Here is a 16,013-nt window from a genome sequence, read left to right as displayed (position 1 = left end):
ACCCCCGCGGGGGGGGACGCCGCGCCCCATCCCCGCCCCCGGCCCCACCCCAGCCCCCCCGCGGGGGCCCTGACCCCACCGCCGGCAGGCGCTGGCTGAGCTCCGAGGCGGCGAGCCGGCAGCGGGGACGCACACAAGGGGTCCGGGCAGCTGGGGGCGGCGGCGGCCGGGTCGGGGCTCCCCCCCCGCCCGCGCTCGCCGCGGCGGTGGTGCGTCCCGGAGGTTACCGGAAGTGGCCGCGCTCGGCGCTGCCATGTTGAGGAGCCGCCGCTGCCGCTGCCGCCGCCGCCGCCGCCGCCGCTTTGTTGTCGCCTCCTCCGGCTGAGGAGGCTCCCCGAGCGGGGGGAGTGGGGAGGAGGGGGGTCGGCCGCCGCAGCCATGGAGGCCAACTGGACCGCGTTCCTGTTCCAGGTACTGGGGGCCCCCCCGGGGGGGCACGGGGGGGACAGGGGGGCCGGGCCCCGGGCTGGCGGGCGGGCGGCGCTCCTCCTCCCCTCCCTCCCGGCTCCGCTCTCCGGCCCGGCCTTAATCCCCCTTTGTTTTTCCGCCCGCCCGCCCCGGCGGAGCGGGGCTGCTGAGGTGAAAGGAGGCGGCCTCACGGGGTGCGGGGGAGAAAGCAGGCCTCGGGGTGAACCCCGGGCCCCCCCTAGCTCGCACACGCACACGCACACACCCTTCCCTCCCGCCCTGAAGGGGAAGGGAGGAGGCCGGTCGCTGTCACCACCCGCGGCCCAGAGAAAGGAGGGCGCCGGGCCGCTGGATAGCGCGGGCCGCTCGGCCACGGCGTGCCGGGCTCGGGCCCGCACCGTGGGGTGAGGGGGTCCCCGGGTTCCCCTCTGAGTCCCCCCCACTTCATCCGTCTTTCGCTCGCTCTCCCTCCTTTTCACCTCCCTCTCCTGTTTTTGTGCGTGTGTGTTGACTTTCTGACCCCCCCCCCCCGCGAATAGCGGGTATCCCTGGGTTCCCCGCCACTCCCCCTTCCCGCCGTCCCCTCTCGTGTTTACCCAGTTGGGGGGTGTTGTGTGTATCCTCTCCCCAAACTTTTTCACTGGATTTGCATTTTGTCTTTCCCAAGCCTCTGCCGAGCCTTGGCAGCTGACACCCTGTCCCTCTGTCCAGCTCTCCCGCCGTCCCATTCAGCCCGGGGAATCCCCCAGCCGGGCCGGGCCGGGGCGGGGGGAGCGGCGGGGGCCGGGACTCCAGGAGGCCCGACCTTCTCCCGAGCGCTTTTCTCTCTCGTGCCACCTCGAACGTTTCCTCCAGCCAAGTGGGGGAGACGGAAAGTGGAGAGAGCAAACAAAGTCCGCTTACAAAGCCCCCAGATGAGTCATTCGTTGGGGTGTTGGTCTTCACTTTTTGCAAGAAACCTGAAAGTGACTGCAGTCGATACATTGGCAGTCCTCTTGCCCGCCCACTTTAGGTGGGGGACCCCCTATTTGGAGACCTAGGCTGGAACTTATTTTTTTCCTGCTTCGTTTCTATTTGCAAACGAAGCACTTAGCGGGCGGTAGTGATGAGCTCACGGGGAAACTTCTGAACCGGAGGAGGTTAGGAATCTCGTCGCTTTCAGTGCCTTCTTCCCGCCTCTCCGAGTTATTTTCCTTCTTGGAATAACTTCGTGAAATCCCAAACGCATAGCTTGGGTGCTTGAGATCTGTTGGAACTAACCAGAACGGGATGCAGAATTTTCAAAAAATCCTCCCAGCCACTGGACCCATCCCACGGGAGTTAATATAGGGGATTGGATAACTCACACGTTACCTATTGTGTAGAGCTGGTTTATTGTTTTAAGACTATATTCTTTCAAATGTGAGTAGTTTGATTTCTACGTAGTTGTTGAAATATATTCAGGCTTCTTAAAATTGAACATACTCAGAACTGTAGAGCTCAGGAACTTCCCCCTTTTCTCATTCTGATCTGATATTGTTTTATCGTGCTTTGTTGAGCTTGATAATGTGATGTCACCTTAAAAATGCATTGAAAAAGAAGTGATATATAACTAGCCGGCATCCAGGTTGGTGTAAAGGTGGCAAATGCCTTCTCTGGGAAAATCTTTCAAATGGTCCTTTTAAAATATGGGATTAATGGAACACTGAAGTGATTTTTACATGATGAATGATTTAAACTTACCATGTTAAATTTGCTATCTATAAACTTAACGGACGTTGAAAAAAACGAGAATTCTTTATGCAAAAGGAAAACCCACAACTAATTTTTGGAAAGATAGTTGAAAAATCTTTTGGAATACTATTTATTATTCTTTTCCTGGATAAATCAAATGCCAAGCATTTATTGATCAACTTTTTAATTAGATTTTATATTATTTAATTTTTTTCAGCTATTAAAATCTTTTTTCCACCTGATGGAGAAGTGTGAAAGCTAATATTTGATCCTGGGCTTGGCAATGTGTGCAGTGAAAATTGTTGGAAAACTTATAATTTAGAGCCGAGAACAGTTGAATGGGTAAAGAGAATGTTTCAGTCTTTTCTATGGAAAGGTATGAATAGACTTACTCAGTTCTAGTTTTAAGTAATTTTTACTGGGGAAATGGAGAGTTAAACTCTCTTGTTTGTTTCCTGGAGCATCCTATTGAATTTACATTTTAAAACAGTTTAATACCTGCTTGCTTTCCAGATAAGCTGGTGGAAAGTGAAAGCCATACCTGTTAAAATGTTTGATGGATGATTCTTCTAACAGGACATTCAAGATATGACTCACTGATGCTAATTTGTTTCAGTACAAAATCTTTTACCCTGTGGCGCTGGAAGATTTCATGGTGCCATATTCTACCACCGTGGGTGATGAAATAACATTTTTGTTTCATTTTTTGCCAGCTCCAGCAAAAGGAAAGCTTGGGCAGGGTTAGTTGAATCAGACGGGAGATAAAATTAAAACTTTGATTTGATGATGCTAGTCAAATAAAAGTTTACCCAGAAGTTATATATATTTTTTTAAACACTTAACCAAAGGCAGGCCATGGTTGTTATTTTACTCTGTCTCTCCCCTAGAGAACAAGTTGGGGAAAGCCAGTTCCCCTCTTAGAAGGCTTCATGTAGAAGTGTGGGGATCCTAGGAATCCTCAGAGAGTGATTCCCGTAGTGGTCGAGGCATTCTACAGCCTTTCACCCAAGAAGCAGGGACCTGGTGTGACCCTCCTGTGAGAGTGAGCTTCAGCAATGCTGTAAAAATACTTTATGTTGCCACAGACATCTGAATTGGTAAAATGGCAGTAAGTGCTTTTAGTACTCCATCGAACTAATGTTTGTTTGGAATTGAAAAAATGCCTCTAAACACTAGAAGTCTGAACTTTGTCCAGAAGATTTGCATTCCCTATTATCTGATCTGTTAGCCTTTGAAATTGTATATCTTGAGCTATCTTCAGCTATTAACCGTTTGTATACTGTATGGAAACTTGGGTATCCTACAACCAGGTTGGAAAGGGGGTAAGATTAGAGTCTAAATTCTATAAAGTTTCTGCGAATGCCACCTATGTAGACACTGACATTTACAGGAGCTCCATAAATTAAATTAAAAAGTGGACTGTAATTCAGTATGTTCACTAAGTCCAGAAAGATACTCAGAAGTAATCATACAATTTCTGTGAGTACTTCCAGGATTCAAAGGAAGATTCAGTCAACATGATTACGTTGAAACTAGTAACTCTGAATACCACGCTTGCTAATGATTTGGGGGAGACTGGTTCTGGTTCCAGGCTTAGCTGTTGTGCTGCCATCAAGTAAACATGCAGCAATGCGTGGTAGATGTTCTCATCCATCAGAGGAGGAGCTCTGTGTGACTGTGTGTGTCTGTCTCCTTGGTTTTGTCTCCTTAATCAAGTTAACTATAAGACTTGATTATAGAGTGAGAAGGGTAAATAAGTGTCTAGAGTGTCTAAGATGATGGGATGGGCCCCTCTTAGGACGTTGTGTATTTAAAATGTTTGGAACTTTTACCTCCGAGTGCGTGTATCCTTTTAGGATTACAGAACTCAAGCATAGGGGCTTGGGCTCGCTGTCAAGAGTTTCAGAAATAATGTTGGTAAAGTACAACATATTAGGAAGAACTATTTCAGGAATTTTTCCCATCGTTTCCTAAATGTTTATTGGTTGGAGGTATGGAGTATTTTGAAAGAATCAAAACCAAGAGTAACTACTCATAAATACCGAGAACCTGATCCACGATGAAAGTTTGGTTTCAGTGCAGCTAAAGAAAATTTCCAGACAGTGTCCAGCCCCTGGTTTTGGAGTGGAGAAGCACGTTATAACAGCAAATGTCTAATGCTTTAATGAAAACCTACAACTGCTGGAAGAAGATGAAAATGAAAGGAATTTTAATTATTTATAGTTTGTTTTTTCTTATTGGTCTGTCTTTGAGAGTTTAGGGTTCGAGCAACTAGTATTGCTGAAGGATGCAGACTTCTAGTATAAGATTAAACAAACTGAGAAACAACTGACAGGTGTTTTGCTGTGGGCTACCTTCACAGATGCTGTCCAGGTTGATTAATAGCAGCTTTCATTCCAACCAAATCTTTTAGTAGAGTTAAGTGAAAATTTTAAAAGTAAACTTAACAAATAGCATATGTATGCAGAGAACTAGATTCCTTTTGTCACTTAGCAACAGTCACTAAGAGTTTTGTGATGGAAAGGGAGAGACATAGTGCCTTTCTTTTCCTAGATAAGATAGACAAATAGATGATTACATGCATATATGTGTATGTGTATGAGTGTGTGGTTTGTGTGTTGCTGCAGTAAGGTACTGTTAAATACTTGTCAGGAGTGTAATTCTTTTGACAAGTTATTTAAACTTGGTTTCTGTGCTGGCAGACTAACGCAAACTGATTTCATTAGCTGATATGTCCCTTATGAACCAGGGTGGTGTGTAGTTTAGTCAGCTGTTTGAAAGCAAGATCACTGTCAGCAACTTAGTTGCAAAAGTTTTGTGTCTGCACAAACGCTTTGTATTGGGAGCTCTGAGAGTAACTAGGTGTTTGCTGGATCTCTGCTGCAGAGAGTAGCTTACAGGCTCTTTGATTGTTTCTTCTGGTCTCTATTGTCTGGAGCATGTTGAATTTTGAAGGTCATTGTGAGAGGCTGAGTTTCTGAAGTATAAATGTTTGGTTTTAGGCCCATGAAGCCTCCCATCACCAACAGCAGGCACCCACCAACAGCTTGCTGCCCCTCCTGAGCTCTGCTGTGGAGCCCCCTGATCAGAAACCATTGCTTCCAATACCAATAACTCAGAAACCTCAGGCTGCACCAGAAACATTAAAGGATGCCATTGGGATTAAAAAAGAAAAACCCAAAACTTCGTTTGTGTGCACTTACTGCAGTAAAGCTTTCAGGGACAGCTATCACCTGAGGCGCCACGAGTCCTGCCACACAGGGATCAAGTTGGTGTCCCGGCCAAAGAAAACCCCCACCACGGTGGTTCCCCTTATCTCCACCATCGCTGGGGACAGCAGCCGAACTTCGTTGGTCTCAACCATTGCAGGCATCTTGTCAACAGTCACTACATCCTCCTCTGGCACCAACCCCAGTAGCAGTGCCAGCACCACAGCTATGCCCGTGACCCAGTCTGTCAAGAAACCCAGTAAGCCTGTCAAGAAGAATCATGCTTGTGAGATGTGTGGGAAGGCCTTCCGAGATGTGTACCACCTCAATCGGCACAAGCTCTCCCATTCCGACGAAAAGCCCTTTGAGTGTCCTATTTGTAATCAGCGCTTCAAGAGGAAGGACCGGATGACTTACCATGTGAGGTCTCATGAAGGAGGCATCACCAAACCGTATACTTGCAGTGTTTGTGGGAAAGGCTTCTCGAGGTACTGCATTTTGCTTTGCTTTTTTTCACTATGGTATCAGTGAACTTCAGTTTTGTCTCTGTATGATCTAGAAGGTTTATGTGAGAATAGTTGTGGGCAGGCCTGTGTTATTAGAGGAGATTGGCAATAAAGTATTACACCTCCAGGTCTAATTTCAGTTTGGTGTGGTTGACAAGTGGTGACTTAGTGATTAACTTCTTATTTCATTTAAGAAGTGCCTGGGTGGACTCGGGTCTTCATTTGGCACATCAATACTTCTTATCATTGCAAAACCACCAGTTTCCAGTCCAGTTAGGTGACTAGACATGAGGTTCACTGTTTGCTCAAATCAAAGAAACGTATTTCCTAGAAGTTGAGATGACCTTGAATACTCTTAAAACTTTTAGAAGAACGTTTTTCCATTTTCTTCTGGTGACTAACATTTCACTAATTTTCATTTTTAAAGGCTTTTAAAGTTAATATTGTAGTAGCTGTTTCTGGCAAGTGTTAGAACTAAAACTTTGGGTATTTTGTGATTGTAAAGAATCAAGATCTCATATGATTTGATGTTGATTAGGAGAGAAAATTAACAGGTAAAGGACTAAGACTTTTGTTTATGGTAAGAGAGGTAAGAAGGCTTGCACGGCGTGGGGGGTGGCGGGGAATTGCTGATTCTGGTAGCTTTCTTTAAAATGCCCCCCACCCAAATCTGCCAAGCATGTAAACATCACAGTAAGTAGCATTTCTCTATGTGTGTTCCATTACATACTCTGTTGAAACTCTCTCTTTCACAGGCCTGACCACTTAAGCTGTCACGTAAAACATGTCCATTCAACAGAAAGACCCTTCAAATGCCAAGTAAGAGTTAAAATGACTTATCCTTAGTGTAGCACTTAATGCACATTATCCAGAAGGTCTGAGCCAATCAAATCTCACTGTTCTTGAATAGTCTTAAAATCACTGACTTGAGTAAATGCGGTCCATTTGAATTCTAGTTTTATAAAATATAAATGACAGCTTCTGTTTCTGTGAGGCAAGATCATTTAAAAATGTAAATGTGTTGTTTTTGTTAAGCTACATTTCCCTTTCCTTGAGCAACAGTATTTATTGTTACAAGAAATAAAATTTATAGTCTTGCAAAGGTCATTGTGTATTTGAAGTGAATAAAGTGCTTTAAATTAGTTTCTAGGTTGATGATTGAGGTTGTTTTAACTGTAATAGAAGAAAATATGAATTTTCTCCCAAATGTTATCACTTAGTGGATTTTTGTCTGCTATTGCCAAATTGGAGCATTTTCTAGTTGTTTGAAAATCTGTTCATGTTAATGATTTTATTCGACGTAAGATGTGACAAAGAATCTTGCTAAATCAAATGAATGTTTTAAGCATCAATAATTCTGGTTTGTTGCTGGAAGTCTTTTTGTGCTCCTTTCAGTTAAATTTGTTATTGACTGATTTTATTAAGTAAATGATATGAGTTCTAAGAAAAATCCAATTGGAGGAAGGAAGCTAGTGTCATTGAGTGAGTGTCTGCTATGTGTGAGGCCTCGGGCCATGCCCTTAGTCCACCAGTAATTTTGTGAGGTAGGTATTATTCTCCTTTTCCAGATGAAGAAACAAATTCAGATAGGTTAACTAGCTTGCTCGATGTTACACTGTTTAGTGACTCGGGGAGCTGGATTTCAATCTAGGTTTAACTGACTATAAAGCTCACATCTTGACACTACTCTGTGTTGATATTTCTTTCTTCCCCCAAAATGTAAGGGTCTAAAATTCACCAAGTGTTTTATGATGATTATGATTCTAGGTAACACATGCAATTAAAATTCAGCTCAGTCTGCTTGCTGACATGGGTAGGGTAAGGCCTAGAATATAACGTACTTTAAAATGGGTAGAACAGGATAGTCTATATTTAAAAAAAGTTTTCCTCCCTCATGCAGACGTGCACTGCTGCCTTTGCCACCAAAGACAGACTGCGGACACACATGGTGCGCCACGAAGGCAAGGTATCATGTAACATCTGTGGGAAGCTCCTGAGCGCAGCATACATCACCAGCCACTTAAAGACACATGGGCAGAGCCAAAGTATCAACTGTAATACATGTAAACAAGGCATCAGTAAAAGTAGGTGACCCTTCAAATTGTATTTCTTTTGCATTTCAGATTGATGAAAATCTAGATTTTTTTATAATATATCGAAGATATTTTCACTATGCTCTCAGGACTATATTTAGTGTTATCTTACATGTTTCCCCCTAATACTGAAGTTTGCAAACACACATCAATGGAGAGTGTGCATTAGTGTTAGAAGTATCCTTCACATGCATGTATAGAAACAGCACTGATAAGCTCTCCATTAATTTTGCTTTCAATCCTGTGCTTGTCTACCCATAACACCCGTGTTAGAAGAGCAGAATTTCCCCATAGCTGTTTTTCAGTGTGTCCCTTCTTCTATGGGGTTTGAATAAAAAGCTCTGGTGTGTTAGACTTGTGGCAGCAGAAGCCGTGCTAGGAAGTTACATCTTATCCCAGGCAATTTTAATTGTTTTTATTTAATGTTAGGAAGATTCTCAAGCATCAGTGTCTCCTGATTGTATTAATAACATGTCCTTAATGATCTTAAAGATGAAAGCAGTGTTAATAAGTTGGCTTTTCAAATCCAAATCTGTAGGGAAATGGGATATCATATCCATTTGAAGATTTAAATGCTTTGTTTACCTTAAATTTAGAGTTGAAGATGGAATGTTCCAGGGACTTTGGATAAAATTCAATACTTGCGTTTAGCCAGGCTTTTTCTTTAAGATCGCCCTAACCACCAGAAGAAAGTGTTTTCCTAATTCTGTATTCTGTTATGTGTGTACTTTATGCAGCAAAAACATCAAATTCTCAAAATAGGTGGCCAAAAGTGAATGGGAAAGAACGCTTAATGTGTTTTAATCTCATCCATTTTTGCTTCTTTGTAAGTACGTGGGGTTTATTATCTAGCATGTCATATTTTGTCAACTTTACAAGAATTCACTTTTAGAGTACATCGTTGTGGTCAAGTAACCAAGTATGTTAGATATTTTGATGAGCATTAATTAGTCCATGCTAATAATACCTAAGTTCCATTCTAAAAGACACCTGCTTTTTGATATAGCAAAGAACTTTTTTCTTTTATCTTGGTTTTCCCAATTTATACTTTTTCTACACTCTTTTATTAATTTACCTATTTTGACCAATATAGACACAAGCAGCAAAAAGGATGCACTATAGTAAAAACTATCAAGTCAGATGATAAAGATCATAGAGGCATGTGGAGTCAGAGTATCTAAAGATTTTGAAAAAATGGCCGCAGTTTTTCAAGGTAAATACAGTGTTTCTGGTTTTCTTTGGAATAGCATGCATGAGTGAAGAGACCAGCAACCAGAAGCAACAGCAGCAGCAGCAGCAGCAGCAGCAGCAGCAACAACAACATGTGACGAGCTGGCCAGGGAAGCAGGTAGAGACACTGAGACTGTGGGAAGAAGCTGTCAAAGCAAGAAAGAAAGGTAAGATGAAGTGCTCAAATGGCAGAGATGTATGCCAAGTGTAGTATGCCAAGTGATCGAAGTAAAGAAGCCACAGATTAGGGAATCTAGCTTTATGGAAACATGGATATACTATATGCTGAGAAGTATCTGGTAAAGTTAAGTTATTGGCAACAAAGCTTCCAGGCTTCCAGATAAATTGTTTTACTAGGAAATAAAAATTCCTAGTACTTCTTGTCATGTTCTTTCTTTTGATTGACTTTTTGTTACAAATTTGGAGCCAAATTTTGTCCTCTGCTATGTCTGCTCAGAGTTCCATTTTTATGTCAACCTCCATGCATTATGTGCTTCTTATTTTTCTTTCTAAAATATTCCCACTTTTAGAGGTAGATGAAATATCCTTCTGTGTACATAAGTTTATTTTCTTACAACTGTGCTGTTTGCTGTTTAGTGTTCTTTCTGCATTGTATTATTTATTATGTGTGTCAGACTCTATAATGCTGATGTCTTTTCTCTTAGTCTCACCCTTAATCTCGTTCTCTCTGTCCCTGGGGCTGGCATTAGCTTAACAGTTGTTAGGGACTTTACTGTAATTGTTACTAAAATTGAGAATGGTTTGCTTTTCTCTCATATGTATCTTATAAAGAATCAGTTGGAGTATCAGTTTTCAACACCCCTTTTTAACTTACTAACTGTAGCTTTGGCTTCTGTACTATTTTGCAGCCATTTCAAATAAATCATTCTGTCAGTGTATCACCAGCCACAGGACAGATTCCTAAATTCCTTCTTTCCTCCACCACCCCTGCCATGTCTTACTGTTTTATTTTAAATTCATAAGGAATCCTCTGCGTGTTGGCTCCTCAGTAATTCCTTTGCTGTATAGTTTCTTCCATCCCTTGCTTTCATATAGTGTGGCTGTTCCCTTCCTCAGACCCTTCTAAACATCCTGTACTTGGATAAAGATAAAAGGAATAGCATCCCTTTACATACATCTACTGGCATTGGAGGAAAAGAATGCAGCAGTCCAGATAGGCTTTCCAGCATTCCTCAGGTGCTGCTTGTTCCTATCTTCCAAATGAAGATTTGTCATTATTTTGATAAAATGCTTTGTGGTAGGAGAAGGGGTGGAGAATCGGAGGGGGAAGAAGAAAAATGTATATATGTGTATATGCTATGATAATTGCATAGTGGGTTGAAAGCATAGTATGTAGAGAAGGAGTGAGAGTAAAAGTGTGGAAGTTATGGGAAAAAGGACACTTTAGATTCAAAAGAAGATGTGGGAGGAGAGGTAGGGAGGTGGTGCATGTGAGAGTAAAAACTCCTTTATTGAAAATGGGAGAAGAATATCCTTAGCAATGCTACCATCACCTCAAAAGTGAGTGGGTTTTTTCTCTCTTTCTGCACTTTTCTATTTGGTATTATATTCAGTTTGCTTGCACAATAAGATTCAGTTGTTTAGCTCTTCTGACCTCCATGAAACAAAATGCTATTGTATTCCCATTTGTAGCATGAATCTCTCTGGAAACGACCACTGATGTTAGAAACTTCTGTGTTCATGTTAGTAAATGTCACATTTTGGGGAAGAGGAGACTCCTGACCTGAAAACCTAAACTTGAATCAACAATGTCCCTTTTAAATATCAGACCTATATAAGGTAATATAAGTTCCCAAACCTGGATGACAATCAGATCATCATCTCAGGAGCTTTTTAAACATACACATCTCCCAGTTCCATCTAAGTCTCAGTATTGAATTTGCTGGAAAGCCATTTTTTAAAAAGCTCCCTACATAAATGATTTTGATCATCAGCCAGATTTGGGAACCCCTGATGTGGATTATGGAGTATGCCAAAGTTACAGCATATTGATCAAGGAAGAGCTGCTTATTGCCTCCAGGGTCTACCTGAGGTGATTTGACCCATGTGTGGGAATGCATGCAGACCTCCATCTTTAGTCTCAAGTGCATTTCTCCACTTTGACAGTCAAGTCATGGCCAGCCCACCCATCTTTCTTCTTACTGATGTTTTCTGACACATCAGCAGGTGGTACTGAGTTTTGTTGAGGGGCGGGGTGGGGGTGTCACCTCTGAGGGAAATTTTCTTTAAGAGTTTCCCAGGCTTTGCTGGATAATAAGGACCAGGATCCCCTAACTCACTGAAGGCTCTCCTTGCCTGCATAGTCGTCTGTGGTGTGGATGGTGCTATGTGTAAGATGTGCAGTTGAATGACACTAGGCATAAAGTCAGTGATTATGTCAACATCAGAAAGAGAAGAAATAAGAGTGGGGAGGAGAACATGAACCTACTGAGGGATAGCTTTTTCTTTTTTAATATGGTAAAGAAACATAACCAGGAACAACCGGAGTATTTAACTAAAATGATTTTCCTAAGACTGAAATAAACAGGTGATGTTAAAATAGTGTATCAGTCCCTACTTATGGATTTTTAAAACCTTAACAGAATGTGGCTTCATGTCTGAGAAGGCTGTGGAGCACATAGCATTGAGGATATACACCTCTTCTGCTAGTTACAGTTATGAGAAGGTTTTTCTGATTATTTGTTATTGTGTAACCATCGGCCCAGCTCTTTGTAAACAAGCTCTTTTCGCCTGGCCTGCCAGTGGTTGGCTCCTCCACGAAAGTCTTTAGAACTCAGAGGAACTGCATGAAGTGGTAGTGAGAATACTTAGCCCTACTTGATATCTCTGCCCCTCAGAGTGCCTTGCAGAAATTAACTGATCTTCTCAGCATCACTGTGAGGTAGGTAAGTAAATCTAAAGTTGAAACCAGAAGCTCCAAGGCTAAAGAAGATGCCTAAGTCTTTGTGGGAGGGATAGCATCAAATTCACCTACTGGGATCCTGGCCCCTGGTCTTGTGCTCAGAAGGTTCCTCCCTTCCTGTTGACCACTTGATGAAAACTGTAATTTAATTTATTAATGTTTGTCCTTTTTAATTAAAAGAAGTTGATTCAGAAACTGAATTTTGTTCACTGTTTTGAGATTCTAAAGGCCCTTTTATCTTCTTATTTTAGAAGCTGCTAACCTGTGCCAAACCTCCACGGCTGCTACGACACCTGTGACTCTCACTACTCCATTCAATATAACGTCCTCTGTGTCGTCTGGGACTATGTCAAACCCAGTCACAGTGGCAGCTGCAATGAGCATGAGAAGTCCAGTAAATGTTTCAAGTGCGGTTAACATAACCAGCCCAATGAACATAGGGCACCCTGTAACTATAACCAGTCCATTATCCATGACCTCCCCTTTAACACTCACTACCCCAGTCAACCTCCCCACCCCCGTCACTGCTCCAGTGAATATAGCACACCCTGTCACGATCACGTCTCCAATGAACCTGCCCACACCTATGACGTTAGCTGCCCCTCTCAATATAGCAATGAGGCCTGTAGAGAGCATGCCTTTCTTACCCCAAGCTTTGCCTACATCACCGCCTTGGTAAACAGTATTATAAAATCAAAATATGGGTTAAAGTAAATATTTACCAGCAACTTACTTTTAGTTTATTAAAGCAAAAAGTAAACCATGAAATTGGGAGATTTTATTACATTAGTTAATAATAGTGTAGTAGCATTTTTCTCCGATTTGGCTGGGATTGTTCACAGTAGGGTGTGTGTAACTTATCACTGGACCACTTTAGTTTAATCAGAAATTCCTTTCAGCTGACAGCATTGCTTAAACAGGATAGTAGCTGGCAAGATGAAATGCCAGAATTGAACCAGTCATAAAAAAGCAAAACCCATTTCAAAGTAAAAAAACAGCATTACTGTCTCTAATCCCAAGAAATTATTTTATTCTAAACACTAGCAGAACTCTTCTCCCTATACCAGGTGGATGGCTGATTTTAACCTGAAGTTCTAAATCCACGAATTGAGAGCTAGTGTAGAATTGTCTGTGTTTATTGTTTTTATGAGTAAATACATGCATTGTCATAATAAAATGCATTTCAGAGAATATGCATTTTACCTTTGGGAATATGTTAATTTCAGGCAGCATTCCCTATGGGAAAGGTGATACCAGCTCTGATATGCAAAGCATATGATAATTTATCATTCTAACTTCAACATATAATAGGGATTGTGACCTGATATTTGGAGATGTAAATATTGCTCAGCATATTAATCCTGATGGAATATAGCATTGTAGTTGACTTTTTTAAAAAAATTAAAAAAAAAAAATCCCAACCAAAATATACAAATTGTGTTTTGGTAAGGAAAGGCCGCAACTGACAGAGGAGAAGTCAAGCTTGCGGACAGGCAGACTCCTAACAAACGGAGGCCAATGGGACTCCTATTCAGGAGCCAAGGAGTACTTTGGAACAGTTAAAATATGTTGCTTTAAATTGGAAGACGCTGGAGGCACTGGGATGTGATATGCCCCTCTCTCTCCCAATCAGAGCCTGTTGATGTTACAACAGGGAAAGATGTGTTAGTCGCTCACTAGAGTTTATGTCTTATATTAAATTGTATACAGTTTTTATTCTAACCACTAACTAGGTAGTGTGCCCCTTCAGAACAAGCAGAGTGTCTCTTTTTTTTAATTTCTCCTTCCGTTTCTTAATCAAGTATTGTGCAGATTTGTTCAACTTTGTAAATATGGACATCACTTTTTTTCTTTTCTTTGAGAAAACACTTGTATCAGCTTTGTGGTGTTTTCAGGGAGACAGCTGTCTGCACTCCCTGTAGAAACCCAACAGTGCACGTTAAGACATGTGCTTTTTATTTCTTAGCAGGATGTACATAAAGTAGAAACCAAAAGCTAGGGAAACAGATACTCTTTACACCATCATGCCACACATTAATGTTTTTAAAGCATTGTGTTTTTTTAAAAAGTTACTAAAACCAAGACTCTGTGATTTTTTTTTTAAGTTGCAATATGTTTTTGGTTTTTTTCCTATTTTAATCTTGCAGTTAAGAGAGATGGAAATTAGTTGTGTTAATCTTGCAGAATGTTTGCAGGACTGACTATCAAACTGGATGACTTCCATTTATACCCCACTGTGTCAGTTCAAGCATCAAAATACCTTGCATCTGAGGCAGACTTCCTACATCAGGGACAGGTATCTGTGTGTCATTATACAAAACAGTTCTAGGGGGTTGAACTACATAGTAAAAAATAAAATAAATAGTACTTAGTGTAAAATAATTTTATAAATGATCTTTTGTACTTTAGGACATTAAATTGTACAACTTTTGTATATATAAAAGCTTAGGAACTTTCTGTTTAGCAGGAAGGCAACACATTCCTACACTTTTAATGTATATGTTTGTTATAATGTCCATGTAAACATGCCCTATGTTTGTGCCTTTTAATTAGTTTGTCTCAATAAACAAAATGTAGAGAAAAATATGTAGCTATGACTTTGTTACAACTGTTCCTATCCACAGTACAAAGATGGTTTGTTTTTTAATATGTAGAGCATTATGTGTGGACTACTGGAAGGACTCATGTAGGGAAGGCCCATGCATGGCCCTGCTGAGGCCTGGACTGGGCAGGTAGTGGCCACATTTGGAGGAAGCCCACATTTCCTGGCATGCAGCCCCAGGACCCGGTTCTGGCTCTGCCTGCTGGGACTTGTCATCTCTCTCTGGCTGGGCTGGCAATTGTGATTCCCCATGATTCAGACAGCCCAGGCTTCCTCCACAGTGGCCTAAAGAGCAGTCCTCAGTGGGGGCAGGTGTGGACCCTACCCCCAGGCTAGAGTGTGGTCATCAGAACCCTGAAAGTATTAGTTCTTAAAGAAAAAAGATATATACTAGAAATGATTGTTTTATCAATTCATTGTATAATAAACAGGAGTGAGACTTCATTGTATGACTTCAGTTAAAATGCTATTTTGTATGCATTCTTTATTCACTTAAGAAGCTTGTCTGCAATAATAAAGCCACGTCGTGTCTTCTTTGGGAGGGAGAGAGTTGGCAGGATGGGGGTGGCAGCGGGCCACTGAGAGGGGGGCTGAATAGGTTGCGTGGTGAAATTCTCCTGTCTTGGAACTGGAATTGAGTCTTGATGCTGATGAACTGATTCAACCAAGTGCTGAAGGCACGACGGCCACCGCTCTACGAAAAAGCAGTTTGTTTTTCCCTTCTGGTTGTAACCTGGTTGAGAGCTTCCTTTTTATCAGATTGGCAGCTAAACAGTTGTATTAGATAATCCTCAAATCTGACATCCAGCCTGTTATGCTCTAGGGCTCGCTGCTTGGCCTGCATTTGCCTTTTACTGTGTATCCATTTCCCTCCTAAGGTGTGCTCCTAAATGAAGGTTTCTATGTAAGCAGATGATGATTTTTCCTGTCAATACCAGCACTGTATTACTAACATGCAAAATACTGCAGATTTATTTTAACAAATTAAAGTTAACCGGTCACAAATGTTATGATGGATTGCTTAATACCTCAGAAGCTTCACCAATTCACTATGATGATAGAGAAATTTTTGAAGCACTGCTTCTCTAGGTGTACACATCTCAGGATTGGGCTGGAGAGAGAGGGAGGAACTAATGTCAGGCTGGTTGGGGTTGAGATACCACAGAGAGGGGAGGGTTCAAATGGACCAGACTGACTGTAGGAGGGGAAGTACTCCTGCCAACCAGCTTGAGTAAAGCCCAGGAAGCCAGGCCTTGGGGCAGTGGCCATAGGCTCCTGACCTACCCAACAGAGAAGATGGGTTTAGAACATTTCCTCTTATGCTCTAGG

General features: G+C 42.0%; 1 protein-coding gene across 6 annotated transcripts; it reads left to right on the top strand.

Moving 5' to 3' along the window:
* The first annotated feature begins 60 nt into the window (after positions 1-60).
* VEZF1 (vascular endothelial zinc finger 1) lies at positions 61-15,694 on the top strand. 6 transcript variants are annotated; one of them, XM_070226380.1, is made up of 8 exons: positions 254-411; positions 2,339-2,463; positions 3,009-3,229; positions 5,124-5,818; positions 6,592-6,655; positions 7,737-7,920; positions 9,177-9,326; positions 12,334-15,694. In XM_070226380.1, exons 3-8 carry the CDS (start codon positions 3,224-3,226, stop codon positions 12,759-12,761), a joined length of 1,527 nt encoding a protein of 508 aa, XP_070082481.1. In that variant the 5' UTR covers positions 254-411; positions 2,339-2,463; positions 3,009-3,223; the 3' UTR covers positions 12,762-15,694. The 6 variants fall into 6 exon arrangements, with proteins under 6 accessions (XP_023508633.1, XP_023508631.1, XP_070082481.1 ...); XM_070226379.1 differs by having other exon boundaries at positions 259-411; positions 2,339-3,229; XM_070226381.1 differs by lacking the exons at positions 254-411; positions 2,339-2,463 and adding an exon at positions 510-579.
* Positions 15,695-16,013: the final 319 nt, after the last annotated feature.

Source organism: Equus caballus, chromosome 11, assembly GCF_041296265.1.
Source record: "Equus caballus isolate H_3958 breed thoroughbred chromosome 11, TB-T2T, whole genome shotgun sequence".
Lineage (NCBI taxonomy): Eukaryota > Metazoa > Chordata > Mammalia > Perissodactyla > Equidae > Equus > Equus caballus.
This window is presented reverse-complemented; position numbering and strand designations above follow the sequence as displayed.